This window comes from Notolepis coatsorum (assembly GCF_963971535.1).
Source record: "Notolepis coatsorum genome assembly, chromosome: 18".
Classification (NCBI taxonomy): domain Eukaryota; kingdom Metazoa; phylum Chordata; class Actinopteri; order Aulopiformes; family Paralepididae; genus Notolepis; species Notolepis coatsorum.
In genome coordinates, this window is record NC_140182.1 from 80,943,931 (window position 1) to 80,964,377 (window position 20,447).

General features: G+C 40.5%; 1 protein-coding gene across 2 annotated transcripts in view; it reads left to right on the forward strand.

Annotated features, from left to right (window-relative positions):
• The first annotated feature begins 13,369 nt into the window (after window positions 1–13,369).
• The window catches only part of itpr2 (inositol 1,4,5-trisphosphate receptor, type 2), a 286,031-nt gene continuing 278,953 nt past the window's right edge, over window positions 13,370–20,447 (forward strand). For both annotated transcript variants that reach the window (XM_084334286.1, XM_084334287.1), the window contains exon 1: window positions 13,370–13,700. In XM_084334286.1, the coding sequence (XP_084190412.1) occupies window positions 13,609–13,700 (92 nt within the window). In that variant the 5' untranslated portion in view covers window positions 13,370–13,608. The remainder of the gene's footprint in view (window positions 13,701–20,447) is intronic.

The window sequence follows — 20,447 nt, forward strand, 5'->3', positions numbered from 1 at the left end:
GCGCGCCGCGCCCAGCCATCAGAGCGCTCCTACTGTAAAATGCGGAAGCAGCCATTTCAGCCTCAGTTTTACTCGTTTATAAAAATGATTTAAAATGTTTATTAGCAACGCCAAGCTTTCAAACCCCGCCGCATCTGTGTGTGAAACCCTAATGGAACGCTGGGTACCTTTGACATTTATATCCGATATATTTTGGACCCACCGCTAGCTTTTAAGCAGTGCTTGATGGTGCACATTAACCTGGCTACTACGGAGGAATAAGTGACTGCGTATTCCAGCCCCTGGCTTGCATTGCAGTCATGAAAGGGTATACAAGCTTGCCTGATAACGTTAGTTAGTCAGTCAGGCTGCTCAGTGCTTACCTGGTCAATAATGTGGTCCTCCTCTTGCCAGATAGATTTGTTAAATCATAATATCCACAGTGGTGTGCTCTGCTGGTCCTCAGTAAATGTCCCGCCGGCGAAAATAAGTTGCTATTAAAGTGCTAAATGTTAGATACACTAATAGAGGATTCGAACGTGCCCGCTCTGTTAATAACATTTTCAATCAATTCCGCGAGGGGATGATGTTCAGACATGTTTGTAGTAGACTACTAGACTGAGTGACGCCAGACAGTTTTATACTACTAATGGGATGTCACGTTAGGTAGTCAGGTGGAAACGTGACAGGGGGGAAAATATGCTGAGTGTTTTCCTCCCAGCTCCGTTTTAAACTTTTAGGGTGTGGCAGTCAGCTCGAATCTGATTGGCTAGGATCGGATTTGGACTCTATAATGCTGGAAGCCTGGAGAAAGAGACCTACCCACTGCCTCTCTCCTATACTAGCTGCAGTGAGCACAGTGAGTCTGACAGTGTGTTAGAGGGAGTGAGAAGGAGAAGAGGGAGACATAAAAAAAAAAAAAAAAAAACACAGATGCACAGATGAAAAAGAATGTAAACTATATTAATTTTTTTTTTTTTTTTTTTTTTCATATTTCATATTTGATATGAATTTATAGGGGGGCATGGCTTCCGTTGGCTTCCATAAGGATTCGCCACTGGTAATGTACACACAGTGTTACTTTACAATGTAAATATTGTAAATATTGATGACATGGAAATGTACCACTCTTCTCTCTTTGTCTCTCTGTCTGTCTTTCTTACACACACACACACACACACACACACACACACACACACACACACACACACACACACACACACACACACATGCACAATCACATACACATAGCTTTCACTTCCAGACATACAGTATCTATCTACACACACTACCCCCCCTGGTCCTCTGCATCCCCTTCATGGTGAGTTTGACAAGCTTCCATCTGGAAGGCGCTATAGAGTTCCCCTAGCCGCCCAAAAACATATTGAAGATGTCTTTCATCCCACATGTCATTGCTCTGATTCATTCTTAGCTTTTCATTTTAATTTAATTAATTTTACACTTCGACACGCTGCCAGGGAGGAGTGGGAATCGAACCCGGGAACCTCCGGATTACCAGACAACTGCTCTACCTCCTGAGCCACTGTCGACCCAGATGAAGAACACTTGAAGAACATACATGCACAATCGCTGTTACATTCAATCCTAAATTGACTTGACCTAAGGCCTGAGCAGTCAGGAAAATATGGCTAGTTTCCCCGGTAGGCCTTGAATGTAAGCAGGTGGACACAGGCAAACGGACAAGTTCTTACCAAAAGTAACTATATTTATTGGCAACTACTAGCTAAAGCACAAAAGAATGGGGAGATGGGTGCTCCAGACTCCATAGTTCAGGATATAAATAAAGTAAAGCACATGGTCAAAAATAGAACAAAGCAAAAATGGACAAACAGAAAAAATTGTGAAAAGGCAGTGTGAGCACAAGTGAGCTCTTCTGGTCAGGCTCTGGAGAACTGTGATGAGAGACGAGAGACAGCTGCCAGAGAACTGGTGCAGCCTGCACTCTGCTCTGCTTATCAGGGCTTGGTGCCTCAATCACCACACCTGTGTCAATTACAAGAAGCAGCCATTTTAATTACAAGAAACAGAAAGAAGGGGCAGCTAAGTGGCGCAGTGGGCAAGGCGCTTGCCACTAATGCAGGAGATGCTGGGTTCGAGCCCAGCTCTCGGCAGTCGGCATTGCTACCAGCTTGGCTGGTTGTTCATACTAACACAATTGGCAGTGTTAGGGGTGGGAAGCTGGTGGGTGGGGATCGGACGTTGTGGACAGCGACTCCTACAGGTCGGTTGGTGCGCCTGCACAGCAGAATCAGGAAGCAACGGGGGCGGCGTGTCCCTCCCACGCAGACCCTCGCCGCTGAGAGATCGCGCTGTGCAGGTGAAAAGATGCGACGGCTGCCTCCTCGTGTACCGGAGGGGACACGTGATGCAAGGCTTCGTCCACATTGCAGCCGGCCAGTGGGAGGCATGGCCTAACAGCGTTCGAGACAGGGGAGGGTAGAATTGGACAATACGAAATTGGGATAGGAGAAAAATAGAAAATGGGAGAAAAAGTAGATAAAAAAAAAGAAACAGAAAGAAACAGTGTGTCAATCACAACCACCAATTAGTGACAACACACTTCAACCACAATGTGAATATGCACCACAGACAGTAAGTATCCCTCCACCATGTGAAAGTAATACATAACAATCGCATACACATAGCTTTCACTTCCAGACATATCTACACAGTACCCCCCCCCCCCCCCCCTCTCGCTCTCTCAACTTGTACGCACACACACACACATCCTTCTCTTGGTATACGTCATTATCCATATCTCTCTGTACATCATATCTATAACTTCACTTAGCATTACTCTCTAGGTGTAAAAAACATAAAATAGTTAATCACATCTTACTACATCAGTCTCATTTACATCATTTCACTTTTTAACATATTTTTTCAACTATATTTATTCTTTACTTGACTTGTGGATACTGGTTGCTTGTTCCAGTTTAGTGTGTGTGTGTGTGTGTGTGTGTGTGTGTGTGTGTGTGTGTGTGTGTGTGTGTGTGTGTGTGTGTGTGTGTGTGTGTGTGTGTGTGTGTGTGTGTGTGTGTGTGTGTGTGTGTGTGTGTGAACTGCTGCGGTCAGGCAAGCGATACCGGAGTCTCATGGCAAGCACAGAAAGACTCAGAAGAAGCTTCTATCCCCAGGCCATCAGGTTGCTCAACGAACAATAACACTATGCAACAACCATCAAATGCACTCACAACACACACATCCACACGCACACGTTGTGAAGTCTGGTGATCTTGCAATCTACATGTTTGTCTAGGGCTGTTCTGCTTCTTAACTTTAGTAATTAGATTATGCTATAATAATTTGTGCTGTTATTGTCTAGTAGACTAACCAAAAATATACCTCAAGCACTCAACACTTTGATGAACATTGTTACTCAGCTGATAGAGTTGTACCCTTCCTGCTGTCTTGTTGTACAAAACGTGTAAGTCGCTTTGGATAAAATGACTAAATGTAAAATGTAAATGTCAGTGTCTCCAGGTCTTCGCCGTGCATTATCCATATTATCCATATCTCTCTGTACATCATATCTATAACTCCACTTAGCATTACTCTCTAGGTGTACTCTCCTGTGTCAATACTTTGTTAGCTCGCCGTTCTACAGAGATCTGTGTGGCCTATTGCCATGGCCTTGGGCTCTCCATGTTGCAACATGTCATTTGGTCAGTAGACTCTCTCCTTAATCAAAGACTCTGTTTGTGTTTATGTTTCATTAGGATCCCCATTCGCTGTCAAATTAATGGCCGCTAGTCTCCCTGGGATCCTCACAAGAAGATAATAACAATACAAATACAGAATGTAATTAGTAATACAAATAAAATAAGAAGAAGAAAAGAAAAAGCAGAAAGGAAATAAAAAATGTATATTCAAAATTGAAGATGCAATGAATGGTTGTATTCATTCACATCCCGCCAAAATATTTGATCATATAAAAAGCATAAAATAGTTAATCACATCTTACTACATCAGTCTCATTTACATCATTTCACTTTTTAATATATTTTTTCAACTATATATATTCTTTACTTGACTTGTGGATACTGGTTGCTTGTTCCAGTTTAGTGTGTGTGTGTGTGTGTGTGTGTGTGTGTGTGTGTGTGTGTGTGTGTGTGTGTGTGTGTGTGTGTGTGTGTGTGTGTGTGTGTGTGTGTGTGTGTGTGTGTGTGTGTGTGTGTGTGTGTGTGTGTGTGTGTGTGTGTGTGTGTGTGTGTGTGTGTGTGTGTGTGTGTGTGTGTGTGTGTGTGTGTGTGTGTGTGTGTGTGTGTGTGTGTGTGTGTGTGTGTGTGTGTGTGTGTGTGTGTGTGTGTGTGTGTGTGTGTGTGTTGAACTGCTGCGGTCAGGCAAGCGATACCGGAGTCTCATGGCAAGCACAGAAAGACTCAGAAGAAGCTTCTATCCCCAGGCCATCAGGTTGCTCAACGAACAATAACACTATGCAACAACCATCAAATGCACTCACAACACACACATCCACACGCACACACTCACTTTAAACAAACAACACACTGCAGCACCCACTCTCCACACTTTAGAACACCTAAACACACTTTATATTTATTGATAAAGGATTTGCACTACAACCCATACCTCAGTACACCTTACTGTAAATTGTACCTAAATTGTACCTCATCCCATTTCTGCTTTGCACTATATAGTATTGTATATTAGTATTGCATAGTATATTGTATATTGTATGGTAACTCAGTTACTTCTATTCTGCATCGAACATTGTACATATGTATATACTGAACACTGTGTCTACGTACGTGACTTCTATTTTTACTTCTTACATGCTATACTATTTTATTTCATACTTATCTCTTGTCTAGCACAGTCTCTGGAGCGTAACAGAAAGAAGCATTTTGTATAAAAGTATTCTGTACTTCTGTATGACAACTATTAAAGAAACTTGAACTTGTGTGTGTGTGCTCTCAAATGCCTGTCTGTCTGTGTCTCTCTGTTTACACCAAAGCCCCAATTGTAGATAGGCTCTGTGGTGGTCCATGGCTGATGGGGCTACTTGATGAAATCAGGTCCGCTTGATCAGCCAGTATTGACTGGTGTGAAATTCCTTGGTCGTTGTGAAGTCTGGTGATCTTGCAATCTACATGTTTGTCTAGGGCTGTTCTGCTTCTTAACTTTAGTAATTAGATTATGCTATAATAATTTGTGCTGTTATTGTCTAGTAGACTAACCAAAAATATACCTCAAGCACTCAACACTTTGATGAACATTGTTACTCAGCTGATAGAGTTGTACCCTTCCTGCTGTCTTGTTGTACAAAACGTGTAAGTCGCTTTGGATAAAATGACTAAATGTAAAATGTAAATGTCAGTGTCTCCAGGTCTTCGCCGTGCATTATCCATATTATCCATATCTCTCTGTACATCATATCTATAACTCCACTTAGCATTACTCTCTAGGTGTACTCTCCTGTGTCAATACTTTGTTAGCTCGCCGCTCTACAGAGATCTGTGTGGCCTATTGCCATGGCCTTGGGCTCTCCATGTTGCAACATGTCATTTGGTCAGTAGACTCTCTCCTTAATCAAAGACTCTGTTTGTGTTTATGTTTCATTAGGATCCCCATTCGCTGTCAAATTAATGGCCGCTAGTCTCCCTGGGATCCTCACAAGAAGATAATAACAATACAAATACAGAATGTAATTAGTAATACAAATAAAATAAGAAGAAGAAAAGAAAAAGCAGAAAGGAAATAAAAAATGTATATTCAAAATTGAAGATGCAATGAATGGTTGTATTCATTCACATCCCGCCAAAATATTTGATCATATAAAAAACATAAAATAGTTAATCACATCTTACTACATCAGTCTCATTTACATCATTTCACTTTTTAATATATTTTTTCAACTATATATATTCTTTACTTGACTTGTGGATACTGGTTGCTTGTTCCAGTTTAGTGTGTGTGTGTGTGTGTGTGTGTGTGTGTGTGTGTGTGTGTGTGTGTGTGTGTGTGTGTGTGTGTGTGTGTGTGTGTGTGTGTGTGTGTGTGTGTGTGTGTGTGTGTGTGTGTGTGTGTGTGTGTGTGTGTGTGTGTGTGTGTGTGTGTTGAACTGCTGCGGTCAGGCAAGCGATACCGGAGTCTCATGGCAAGCACAGAAAGACTCAGAAGAAGCTTCTATCCCCAGGCCATCAGGTTGCTCAACGAACAATAACACTATGCAACAACCATCAAATGCACTCACAACACACACATCCACACGCACACACTCACTTTAAACAAACAACACACTGCAGCACCCACTCTCCACACTTTAGAACACCTAAACACACTTTATATTTATTGATAAAGGATTTGCACTACAACCCATACCTCAGTACACCTTACTGTAAATTGTACCTAAATTGTACCTCATCCCATTTCTGCTTTGCACTATATAGTATTGTATATTAGTATTGCATAGTATATTGTATATTGTATGGTAACTCAGTTACTTCTATTCTGCATCGAACATTGTACATATGTATATACTGAACACTGTGTCTACGTACGTGACTTCTATTTTTACTTCTTACATGCTATACTATTTTATTTCATACTTATCTCTTGTCTAGCACAGTCTCTGGAGCGTAACAGAAAGAAGCATTTTGTATAAAAGTATTCTGTACTTCTGTATGACAACTATTAAAGAAACTTGAACTTGTGTGTGTGTGCTCTCAAATGCCTGTCTGTCTGTGTCTCTCTGTTTACACCAAAGCCCCAATTGTAGATAGGCTCTGTGGTGGTCCATGGCTGATGGGGCTACTTGATGAAATCAGGTCCGCTTGATCAGCCAGTATTGACTGGTGTGAAATTCCTTGGTCGTTGTGAAGTCTGGTGATCTTGCAATCTACATGTTTGTCTAGGGCTGTTCTGCTTCTTAACTTTAGTAATTAGATTATGCTATAATAATTTGTGCTGTTATTGTCTAGTAGACTAACCAAAAATATACCTCAAGCACTCAACACTTTGATGAACATTGTTACTCAGCTGATAGAGTTGTACCCTTCCTGCTGTCTTGTTGTACAAAACGTGTAAGTCGCTTTGGATAAAATGACTAAATGTAAAATGTAAATGTCAGTGTCTCCAGGTCTTCGCCGTGCATTATCCATATTATCCATATCTCTCTGTACATCATATCTATAACTCCACTTAGCATTACTCTCTAGGTGTACTCTCCTGTGTCAATACTTTGTTAGCTCGCCGCTCTACAGAGATCTGTGTGGCCTATTGCCATGGCCTTGGGCTCTCCATGTTGCAACATGTCATTTGGTCAGTAGACTCTCTCCTTAATCAAAGACTCTGTTTGTGTTTATGTTTCATTAGGATCCCCATTCGCTGTCAAATTAATGGCCGCTAGTCTCCCTGGGATCCTCACAAGAAGATAATAACAATACAAATACAGAATGTAATTAGTAATACAAATAAAATAAGAAGAAGAAAAGAAAAAGCAGAAAGGAAATAAAAAATGTATATTCAAAATTGAAGATGCAATGAATGGTTGTATTCATTCACATCCCGCCAAAATATTTGATCATATAAAAAACATAAAATAGTTAATCACATCTTACTACATCAGTCTCATTTACATCATTTCACTTTTTAATATATTTTTTCAACTATATATATTCTTTACTTGACTTGTGGATACTGGTTGCTTGTTCCAGTTTAGTGTGTGTGTGTGTGTGTGTGTGTGTGTGGTGTGTGTGTGTGTGTGTGTGTGTGTGTGTGTGTGTGTGTGTGTGTGTGTGTGTGTGTGTGTGTGTGTGTGTGTGTGTGTGTGTGTGTGTGTGTGTGTGTGTGTGTGTGTGTGTGTGTGTGTGTGTGTGTGTGTGTTGAACTGCTGCGGTCAGGCAAGCGATACCGGAGTCTCATGGCAAGCACAGAAAGACTCAGAAGAAGCTTCTATCCCCAGGCCATCAGGTTGCTCAACGAACAATAACACTATGCAACAACCATCAAATGCACTCACAACACACACATCCACACGCACACACTCACTTTAAACAAACAACACACTGCAGCACCCACTCTCCACACTTTAGAACACCTAAACACACTTTATATTTATTGATAAAGGATTTGCACTACAACCCATACCTCAGTACACCTTACTGTAAATTGTACCTAAATTGTACCTCATCCCATTTCTGCTTTGCACTATATAGTATTGTATATTAGTATTGCATAGTATATTGTATATTGTATGGTAACTCAGTTACTTCTATTCTGCATCGAACATTGTACATATGTATATACTGAACACTGTGTCTACGTACGTGACTTCTATTTTTACTTCTTACATGCTATACTATTTTATTTCATACTTATCTCTTGTCTAGCACAGTCTCTGGAGCGTAACAGAAAGAAGCATTTTGTATAAAAGTATTCTGTACTTCTGTATGACAACTATTAAAGAAACTTGAACTTGTGTGTGTGTGCTCTCAAATGCCTGTCTGTCTGTGTCTCTCTGTTTACACCAAAGCCCCAATTGTAGATAGGCTCTGTGGTGGTCCATGGCTGATGGGGCTACTTGATGAAATCAGGTCCGCTTGATCAGCCAGTATTGACTGGTGTGAAATTCCTTGGTCGTTGTGAAGTCTGGTGATCTTGCAATCTACATGTTTGTCTAGGGCTGTTCTGCTTCTTAACTTTAGTAATTAGATTATGCTATAATAATTTGTGCTGTTATTGTCTAGTAGACTAACCAAAAATATACCTCAAGCACTCAACACTTTGATGAACATTGTTACTCAGCTGATAGAGTTGTACCCTTCCTGCTGTCTTGTTGTACAAAACGTGTAAGTCGCTTTGGATAAAATGACTAAATGTAAAATGTAAATGTCAGTGTCTCCAGGTCTTCGCCGTGCATTATCCATATTATCCATATCTCTCTGTACATCATATCTATAACTCCACTTAGCATTACTCTCTAGGTGTACTCTCCTGTGTCAATACTTTGTTAGCTCGCCGCTCTACAGAGATCTGTGTGGCCTATTGCCATGGCCTTGGGCTCTCCATGTTGCAACATGTCATTTGGTCAGTAGACTCTCTCCTTAATCAAAGACTCTGTTTGTGTTTATGTTTCATTAGGATCCCCATTCGCTGTCAAATTAATGGCCGCTAGTCTCCCTGGGATCCTCACAAGAAGATAATAACAATACAAATACAGAATGTAATTAGTAATACAAATAAAATAAGAAGAAGAAAAGAAAAAGCAGAAAGTAAATAAAAAATGTATATTCAAAATTGAAGATGCAATGAATGGTTGTATTCATTCACATCCCGCCAAAATATTTGATCATATAAAAAACATAAAATAGTTAATCACATCTTACTACATCAGTCTCATTTACATCATTTCACTTTTTAATATATTTTTTCAACTATATATATTCTTTACTTGACTTGTGGATACTGGTTGCTTGTTCCAGTTTAGTGTGTGTGTGTGTGTGTGTGTGTGTGTGGGTGTGTGTGTGTGTGTGTGTGTGTGTGTGTGTGTGTGTGTGTGTGTGTGTGTGTGTGTGTGTGTGTGTGTGTGTGTGTGTGTGTGTGTGTTGAACTGCTGCGGTCAGGCAAGCGATACCGGAGTCTCATGGCAAGCACAGAAAGACTCAGAAGAAGCTTCTATCCCCAGGCCATCAGGTTGCTCAACGAACAATAACACTATGCAACAACCATCAAATGCACTCACAACACACACATCCACACGCACACACTCACTTTAAACAAACAACACACTGCAGCACCCACTCTCCACACTTTAGAACACCTAAACACACTTTATATTTATTGATAAAGGATTTGCACTACAACCCATACCTCAGTACACCTTACTGTAAATTGTACCTAAATTGTACCTCATCCCATTTCTGCTTTGCACTATATAGTATTGTATATTAGTATTGCATAGTATATTGTATGGTAACTCAGTTACTTCTATTCTGCATCGAACATTGTACATATGTATATACTGAACACTGTGTCTACGTACGTGACTTCTATTTTTACTTCTTACATGCTATACTATTTTATTTCATACTTATCTCTTGTCTAGCACAGTCTCTGGAGCGTAACAGAAAGAAGCATTTTGTATAAAAGTATTCTGTACTTCTGTATGACAACTATTAAAGAAACTTGAACTTGTGTGTGTGTGCTCTCAAATGCCTGTCTGTCTGTGTCTCTCTGTTTACACCAAAGCCCCAATTGTAGATAGGCTCTGTGGTGGTCCATGGCTGATGGGGCTACTTGATGAAATCAGGTCCGCTTGGTCAGCCAGTATTGACTGGTGTGAAATTCCTTGGTCGTTGTGAAGTCTGGTGATCTTGCAATCTACATGTTTGTCTAGGGCTGTTCTGCTTCTTAACTTTAGTAATTAGATTATGCTATAATAATTTGTGCTGTTATTGTCTAGTAGACTAACCAAAAATATACCTCAAGCACTCAACACTTTGATGAACATTGTTACTCAGCTGATAGAGTTGTACCCTTCCTGCTGTCTTGTTGTACAAAATGTGTAAGTCGCTTTGGATAAAATGACTAAATGTAAAATGTAAATGTCAGTGTCTCCAGGTCTTCGCCGTGCATTATCCATATTATCCATATCTCTCTGTACATCATATCTATAACTCCACTTAGCATTACTCTCTAGGTGTACTCTCCTGTGTCAATACTTTGTTAGCTCGCCGTTCTACAGAGATCTGTGTGGCCTATTGCCATGGCCTTGGGCTCTCCATGTTGCAACATGTCATTTGGTCAGTAGACTCTCTCCTTAATCAAAGACTCTGTTTGTGTTTATGTTTCATTAGGATCCCCATTCGCTGTCAAATTAATGGCCGCTAGTCTCCCTGGGATCCTCACAAGAAGATAATAACAATACAAATACAGAATGTAATTAGTAATACAAATAAAATAATAAGAAGAAAAGAAAAAGCAGAAAGGAAATCAAAAATGTATATTCAACATTGAAGATGCAATGAATGGTTGTATTCATTCACATCCTGCCAATTTTTTTTTATCATATAAAAAGCATAAAATAGTTAATCACATCTTACTACATCAGTCTCATTTACATCATTTCACGTTTTAATATATTTGTTCAACTATATTTATTCTTTACTTGCCTTGTGGATACTGGTAGCTTGTTCCAGTTTAATGTGGATATATAGCTCACTGTGGACTGTTGTCCTGTGAATAATCTGGTCAAATTATTCAATTTATTGTTCCTTACATGCTAAAATGTAATTATAATATGTTGCCTATTAGTCCCTGCACTGTGCTTTTTACATTACTTAGAACACTACTTAGTCATTCAGATTTTATTGTATATATTCTCTCAGCACTGTCACTTTTTTTTTTTTTTTTTTCATACATCACTATTATGCTGGTTTTATTGTGTTTTTGTGTATTGTATTGTTCCATTGTGTATTTTTTACCATGCTGTAGGTCGAGGGGGCAAGACCCAAGAATCTTGCTCTTTTTTGTATGAGAATATGACAAAGATGCAACAATAAAGCTGAATCTAAATCTGAATCTGACTTTAACCCTTTCACTACCACACTACAAATGGTTAACACTTTCACTACCACACTAGAAGGTTAACCTTTCACTACCACACTACAGAAGGTCAACCCTTTCACTACCACACTACAGAAGGTTAACCTTTCACTACCACACTACAGAAGGTTAACCTTTCACTACCACACTACAGAAGGTTATCCTTTCACTACCACACTACAGAAGGTTATCCTTTCACTACCACACTACAGAAGGTCAACCCTTTCACTAACACACTACAGAAGGTTAACCTTTCCCTACCACACTACAGAAGGTTAACCTTTCACTACCACACTACAGAAGGTTATCCTTTCACTACCACACTACATAAGGTTAACCCTTTCACTACCACACTACACGGGGTTAACCTTCTACTACAAAGCATGCAACAGTTAAGCTACACAAGGAGGTCAACATCTATTTCTTTAAGTAGGCTACAAACTGTGAGAAATAGTTACTTTCTACTTTTCTTACTTTTACATTATAAATGTATATCCTTGAATGTGTTAATGAGCTGTTCATAATTGTTAATCCATCCATGCACACTGAGCTGATAATGTGGAGTATACTTCTGAAGGAGGTGTGTATACTGTATACTGTTCTGTACCTTCTATATACTGCTGTAGTTATTTTAGGATGATAGGTAGGTAGATATATATATCATATAGGCTGCTCTTATTGGCAAGAGAAAATATATGTGTGTGAGAGAGAGAGAGAGAGAGAGAGAGAGAGAGAGAGAGCAGACAGACAGACAGACAGACACAGGGGCGGACCTAGCACATTTGGCGCCCTAGGCGAGATTCAGAGATTTTTTTTTTTTTTTTTTTTGTAATTTTTTTTATGGCTTTTGCCTCTTCGTAGTTCTCTAACATTAGTCTTTCTTTCCTCCCATGCTCAATTCTATAAACACTTGACCGATACCCATCAATGCACAGCGCTCTAGCATGTTCTGACTGTGAACACCTAAAGCTGAGGCTCAGACCGACCGACTGTTTTAGGCTCATTTCCCCTTATGTTAGAATTTTTTTTATGTAAAAATAATGGTTGCAGATATAGAGGGGGCGCCAAAACTACACAGAGAAAAAAAAAATTTAATAAAAAAAATAAAAAAATAAATAATTTTTTTTTTTCTTTTTTTGGCGCCCCCCTCTGGGTGGCGCTCTAGGCGACCGCCTATATCGCCTGTAGGAAGGTCCGCCCCTGGCAGACAGACAGACAGACAGAGATTTGTTGGGAGTTTCATTTAATTTTTTTTCATAAAATGTATTTTGTTGTATTTGGATGAATGTGTCTTCATTTCATTACCTGCCAGGTAGATGTATGATCCACTCTGCTGAGAACATTCTAGTTTATTTTGCACCAGTATTCTGAAGAATAATGCACGTGCTATGTGTTTACACAAACACACACACGCACACACACACGCACACAGAGATATAGGCGAACCTTTCCAAAAAACCTTTCCTATACTTGATACAAGATAAACATTCTAAAAATGGGCCCCTTTTGTATAATATTTCCTGTTGCAATGTTTATTAATGCGGTAGCTGACGGGAGATAAACAGGGACCAAAGCAACAGAATAATAAACTGAATACTTGTGAAAAGTTCTCTAAATCAGATATATGCTAGTTTCATGGCGATAGGGCCAGCAGCAGGCCAGCACTTGCATGTCACTGAACGGCTCGTAACCCTGACAGCAACAGTCTCCTCCCACCCCAGTGGACGCGAAAGAGGAGCAATTTGACATACAGGAAGAACTTCAATAAGTGTAATACACAGACCTCTGTTTCTAACGCCACAAGTCTTGCAGTTTCGCTTTTTCTTACAACGGTGTTCTGAAATTCTGGAGATGTCTCTCGTCGGGGCGTCTACGCTGTCCTCACAGTTGGAAGGATGAACACGCGTTTGAGGATTATTATTATTATTATTATTATTATTGGACACACTATTGGACACATTGTAACGCGTGTGGATTACTTCGCCCCGGAGACGCACCGGGCGTTTAAATGGGAACTCATAAGTGAACTTTTTTAACGCAAAAATGTCAGAACACAGGTCTAGTTTTCTTCACATTGGAGACATCGTCTCTCTTTACGCGGAAGGCTCTGTCAATGGCTTCATCAGCACTTTGGGGTAGGCTGCGTTCCTTCTGTCTCTGCAAGTAGTTTAAGTTCCAAGTTTTTGTTTTATATCTCATATAAAGTAAATGTACATTACAGTGAAATGCTTGGTTCTGTATGAGCCCCCTGAGATTGTGCTAATAATAGGCCAAACACTACAAAATATACAAACTAAAGTACAAAGTGAAGTACAAAATGCAAACAAAGTTACAAATGCAAGCTTTTTTAGAATGCAAAGATTAGGTAGGGTGTAGTTTAGTAGTAGTTTGAACTGGGAAGTTGACTTGGGTTGAAATGTTTCCTACGCTTTTGATCGATTCCACTTAAAACGAGCACAGTAAACGACCGCAAACCCACTTGGATGTATGAGTATGAGAAGCACACCTTATTAGTAAACTTCTTCCCCGGGTACAAGCTGTTACCTTGAGGAAACGCCGCTCAGTAAACCTCTCACATTTACGCAAATATAACAGGAATGCAAACCTGATTGGTTGACACATTTACACACACACACACACCGCCGGGACAATCCTCTGCGGTGTACCGTGTGGTCCGTGTGGGTGTGGGTAGCATTTAGTCGATGCATGTCTTATTTTGCAGTGTCAGTCACTTTTCTATTACAGGATGCACGCACCTATGCCAAAACGTGTAGTTGCTGATTATGCACGTTATCGAGGCCATAACTTTTTTCTCACACTGGCTCGTATGAAACGAGGCTATTCCAAACATCCAACTTCAGGTATCTTGCTAACCCTGTGTGTGAAATCCTGCTAATCCTGATGAATTGAAAATGGGGGACCCTGATGTAAACAAGACGAAAGTCTTTCTCTGGTCTGCATCCCCTTAACAATTGTGTGTATTGAGCTGTACTGTATTGTACCCATTCTGCAATCTGTTAATAAAGTTTTCAATCAATCAATCAATCAATCAATCAATCAATGAATGACTGGAACGAGACGTGGTGCAAACTAAGTCATTATTTTGAATCGGCTGAGTTTAAAAGTATTGATGAAGTAACTATATCATCACCAGTTGACTGGCTAAGTTGAGAAATAATGCTTGAGGAACCTGACAGTCTGAAACAACAAGTTCTTGGGGTTGGTGTGAGGGGGGGGGGGGGGGGGGGGGGGGTACTGTTCCCTCAAGGAGCCGTTCTGTGGCCTCAGTGCAAGGTGGAATTTCTCGTGGTTCCGGGTACTCTGCCCCGGCCTCCACAACAACAGGCATGAATAGGCAGACTTGCAATGTGGAATGACAGCCTGCCCCTCCCACCTGCACTCTCCCTCTATCCCCAAGCCCCCCCTCCACCCTTTTAACCTTTGCTGTTGTTAAGCCTTTATTCATGATCTCTTCATTCTGCATGATTCTGAGGCACTGAGGTGTGCAGTCCACTCTTTTACTCTCTTTGATGAGAAAACAATGCTCAAAACATGTCTTATACTGTAGCATGATGCATCATATCTAGGTGACTTTGGGTTAAATTGTGTTTTATTGGCTCGTAACTTTGCTGTAGTGTATAAGCACATGGCAAAGGTCACTGAGAGGTGAGCGGACTGGATAGACAGTTTACCTAGCCTACTCTGTCTTTCTGAAAAGTTCCCATAAAAATCCTGTCCATGCTAATTAATCTGGTCAACTGACAGGGGCCATCAGTGAGACGAATGCAGAGGGTGCAGTAAGAGAGGGAGCCGAGAGCCCCGTTGTGGAATTAAGGCGTGATTCAGTCCTTATCAGTGATTGATTAAACCGATGCAGTTTGACAGGATTCCTGACTGCTTTATCTCGGCAGCGTTACGGCATGCCTGGCCCTTCTCTCTGGTCCGGAGAGAGAGAGAGAGCGTTTTGGTATCTAGAGCAAAGAGCCCCGGCAGTGGCCTGACCGGTCCCTTAACCACAGCCGCCGTAGTGCACAATACAACCTCAGTTCCACAGGGCTGATTCTATATCCATGTTGACTCAGGAGGACCACATTAAAAGTGGCCAGTTCCTCTCATACACATTGCACTGCAAACACGCCCGGTTCCCCCGAGGTCATTGGACCTCTTCCAGTGTCGCTTTGTCGCTGCAACCTCTTGCTTCATGCTCTGCCTCGGCTAGTCCTCACCAAAATAGGTCTCTGCCGTTCCTTCCTGTTCGTGAGCCGTGACATTGTTGATCCTTCAGATGAGGTGCAACCTGTATAGAAAGTCAATTTGAAGTTTGCAGGGGAAGTTTAATCAAATCTTATGAGGTGAAGATGGTGAGGGCTAGTGTTGTGTTCACTCATAGTTAAAGACGGTAGAGTGAGTGTTGTATCCATTGATTGATTGAAAACTTTATTAACACTTTGATCGCCAGGCTTAAATTCATAATTTATCATCCTCCGACAGCCCTATTTAATATGGAGAAGTTCCCCTTCTTTGCAGGGCTATAACTTTTAAAATTGTATTGCTAAATTGACATTAACATTCAACGTCCTATATCTATTGTTCAGGGTGTAGCAACGTTATACTTTTTCATTCACATATTCATACTAAAATACGGTCTAAAGTATAAGTATGTTTTTTTTTGTTTTTTTTATCCACTTTTTCTCCCATTTTCTATATTTTCTCGCATCCCAATTTCGTATCATCCAATTCAACCCTCCTCTGTCACGAATGCTGTTTCTTGCCTCCCACAAGCCGGCTGCAATGTGGACTAAGGGCCCTTTCTCACTCACGCTATTCGTTTCTATTTCGTTCCGTTCTGCCCGTACCGAGATCTGATTCGAACTCCCCCCCCCCCCCCTCTCCCCCCTCTAGTTTGTGTACACACTTCAGTCTGGGTGCGCTCTGGGTTTTGTTTACGGTTTGCGTTTTGAGCTTGTAAGCTTGCCGTAGTCGATGATGTCACGCTCGAAATGTAAACACAGGAAGTCTTAACACGGAGACTGGAGAATGAATGTTGATATAAAGAAACAAATAACTAATAAATATGAAGTTATATTTGAACCTCTGTTGTCAAGCCTTGTCAATACAACCCACCCCCCTTTTCTCACGAATGGAACTCTGTTGTAGAGTCCGCTTTTGATCGTTTTGCAGGGTTAACAATAACGCTAAGCTAACGGCTAACGCTAACGTTACTACCTGCAACATACTAGCTCGCATCGATTATATTGAATGTCATTGATCTACTGGTCGACCGAAAATGTAAACGGGAATGTCTTAACACGACTGCGGACTCTGGGTGTTGATATAAAATGAACAAATTGCCAATAAATATGAAGTTATATTTGAACCTCTGTTGTCAAGCCGTGTCAATATAACCCACCCCATTTTATCACGAATGGGTGGTGTTGTAGAGTCTGCTTTTGAGCGTTTTGAGCGATCTACTGGTCGACCACGGCCGACTGGTTGGGCACCACTGGTCTAATAGAAATAAATGCATTCGAACAATGTAGACATAGCAATGGCAAACAAAATTTATGACGTTATGTCAGCACCAGGCGCCACGCCCGTGAAAAGGTACAAGCTCGCAAAGCCACACCCCCCGTTCTCCCGGGACCGACCCCGAGACCACCTCTGCCAGCTGGTCCCGTTCAGCGGGGGGTGAAACGATTCAGCCGCGTTTCGCACCCCAAAAGTGGTGAATGAGAACACAACACACACTTCCGCGTTCTGTTAATAAAGTTTTCAATCAGACAGATGTATGGAAAGGCTTTTATTATAACATTCGTTGTAGTAAAATCATTATGCCTCATTTAGTCATCCTGTGAAGCACTGGTCTCCTACTTGAGGGGTGTTACAGTATGTAGCCTATTTGAGCACACCTGAATACTGGGCTGTTGTTGATATGCAAAGACAGCTGTGGTACTTAGTGCCGGGTGCTCACCTGACTTTGCATGACAATGGCTCAGAGATGGCCAAGCAGCCGTTTTCCTATCACGTCGCGTCACCGTTTATTATCGTGCAGCAGACACTAACTGCATTCTGAAAACATGCCGGGGACACTAACTGCATTCTGAAAACATGCCGGGGACATTTACCGCGGACCCCCCCCTTAGTTACGCCCCTGGTAGGGAGGGGTTTGGGGGGGAAACACTGTACAACTGTACAAGCAAAACTGTACATTGGGATATTGACAACCATACTAGGTAATTTACATTGGATGGGGGGGGGGGGGGGGGGCACTGTACAAACAAGCAAAACTGTACATTGGAATATTGACGAAACCATACTAAATTTACTAAATGTAAATTACTGTACATTGGAGGGGGTTGGGTTAGGACATTTACAGGGGCCACTTTCGAATTGCAGTCTCCCGTAGGTGTTCCTTGAGAGTGGTTTTGAAAGTGGGTAGTGATTCACATTCCTTTACAGCTTTGGGTAGGGCGTTCCACATTGATGTGGCATAATTGCGAAACGTGTTTAGTCCCTTGTTTGAGCCGAATCTGGGTTTAACATGAGATTTGTTTTAAATCTTTTTATTTTTCATGAGGTTTCACATTCAATCGACAGATCTACAGAATGTTCAGTGTCACTCTCATGAACAATTTTTAACAATTTTCCTTGTGCTCCCCACTCAATCCATTCTCCCATCTCTCACTCACACTCACACACTGGGACATACACACACGTACACGCGCACACACGCGCGCATACAGGCATACACACACACACACATACACACATACACTTGCCCACATACACACAAATAAACAATTGGACAACAAAAAAAAAGAAAATAATAATAATAAAAATAAAGTAAAATAAAATCAAATAAAGGGACAGTAGGTAAATCATAAGTAAATAAGGAATAAGGAATAAAAGTGCAAATGTCGGTATTGTAAACAGTGACATTTTATAGCACCCAGTTGCTCACACCCGCTTATCGATAGCTACTCCGACAGAGAAGGGTCCGGGCCGCTGCGTGTTCAGCTCCCTTTCCCAGACCCGACCCCGTGGGGGCAGGGTTTGACAGCCATGCGCAGGCAACCAGGCACTTATACGCAGACAAAGAGCCTCAACAGATCAGCTAATCTAATCTGCTAAAACTCCACGTCTGTTATTTAGATATGACACATTTATAGGACTACATTATGAGTTTCCAGTTGAGTATAGAGTGGATTCCAGAGTTCTTGAAATAAGTGACCCTGGTTGTGCTTTTCAAGCGTTATCTTTTCTAAGGGAAGAAACTGAGATATTTGTTCTATGAACATATTGAATGTTGGTGCGATTTCATTTTTCCATAGAAGAAGTATACATTTCTTTGCAAAATATGTTATGTATACCAACAGTCTGCATTTCTTTTGGTCTAAGTAGCAGTTTGTTATATTATTTAATAGATAGACACATGGTGATAACTCAAATTCCAACTCCATGACAGATTTAGTAAATAAGTGGATCTTGTTCCAGAAATGCTTCAATTTGCTACATTGCCAGAACATATGTAGAAATGTTCCTTCTTTAATTTTACATCTTGGGCAATTTGGTGAGTTTTCTTTCGAGATTTTGTGCATTTTTACAGGAGTAAGGTAGAATTTATGAATACATTTGAAATTACTTTCTTTGATCTTATTGCTTGTAAAGGGAAAGAAAGTTCGATCACAGATATCTTGCCAATTGTTTTCTTCAAATTTCGTTGCCAGGTCCGTCTCCCAGCATCTTAATAGAGCTGGGAAGACTGTTTGGCATTCATTAGTTAGAATTTCATATAGTTCACTGATTTTACCTTTAATTGTGGATGAGGTAGTTAGTTTTTCTTCCAATTCTGTCATTTCAAAGCTTAACTTGTTTTCTTTAGTAAGTGAACTTAAAGTGCTTTGAATTTGCATATATTTTAAGAAGTCTGAGTTAGGAATGTTGTATTCTTCTCTTAGCTCCTGAAATGCTTTTAATTTCCAGTTTTTATGAAAAAGGTCTTTAAGTTGAGTTACCCCCAAGTGTCTCCACTTGTTTATCAGTTGAATGAAAATATTTTTTTAGGTCAGGGTTTTGATGAATAGGTGAATAAACAGAGATGCATTTAGTTATGCCAAACTTTTTCGAGCAATCTTTCCATGCAGATAGGGTATTCACAACCGTGAAATATTGCTTTATATTTTCTATTTTGTCAAAATTCTTTATAAAAAAAAGAGAGTTTAGAGGTAAAGGATCAACCTGTCCCGCTTCTATCTGTATCCAGTGTGAGTCTGGTCCTCCCAATGACCATGATACTATAGTTCGAAGTTGGGCTGACCAGTAGTAGTGTTGGAGATTGGGAAGACCTAGACCACCCATGGACTCAGGTTTCATAAGAGTCAGTAATTTAATCCTTGGTTTTTTATTGGACCAAATAAATGTTGAGATACGTTTATTCAGTATGTTAAAATATGTTATAGATAGGTAGCAGGGTACATTTTGAAAGAGAAAGTTCAATCTCGGAAGGATATTCATCCTGATGACGTTTATCCTTCCTAGAAGGGATAGGGGTAGTTTGTCCCATCTACCTAGATCTGTGTTAATTTCAATTGTAAGAGGAGTGTAATTTTTTTCAAATAAATCATTTAATTGCGGTGTAAAGTGTACTCCCAAGTATTTGAAGCCTCCTGGTGACCATCGAAATGGGTAGGATTTCTGCATTTCTTTTGTTGGTTTCATATGTAGGAGACATGCATTAGATTTATTATAATTTATCTTGTATCCTGAGTACTTTCCAAATTGTTCGATTGTGTTATACAGATGTAATAAGGAGTTTTCTGGTTGCTCAATGTATAGAACAATGTCGTCAGCATATAAAGATATTTTGTGTTCAACCTTATCGA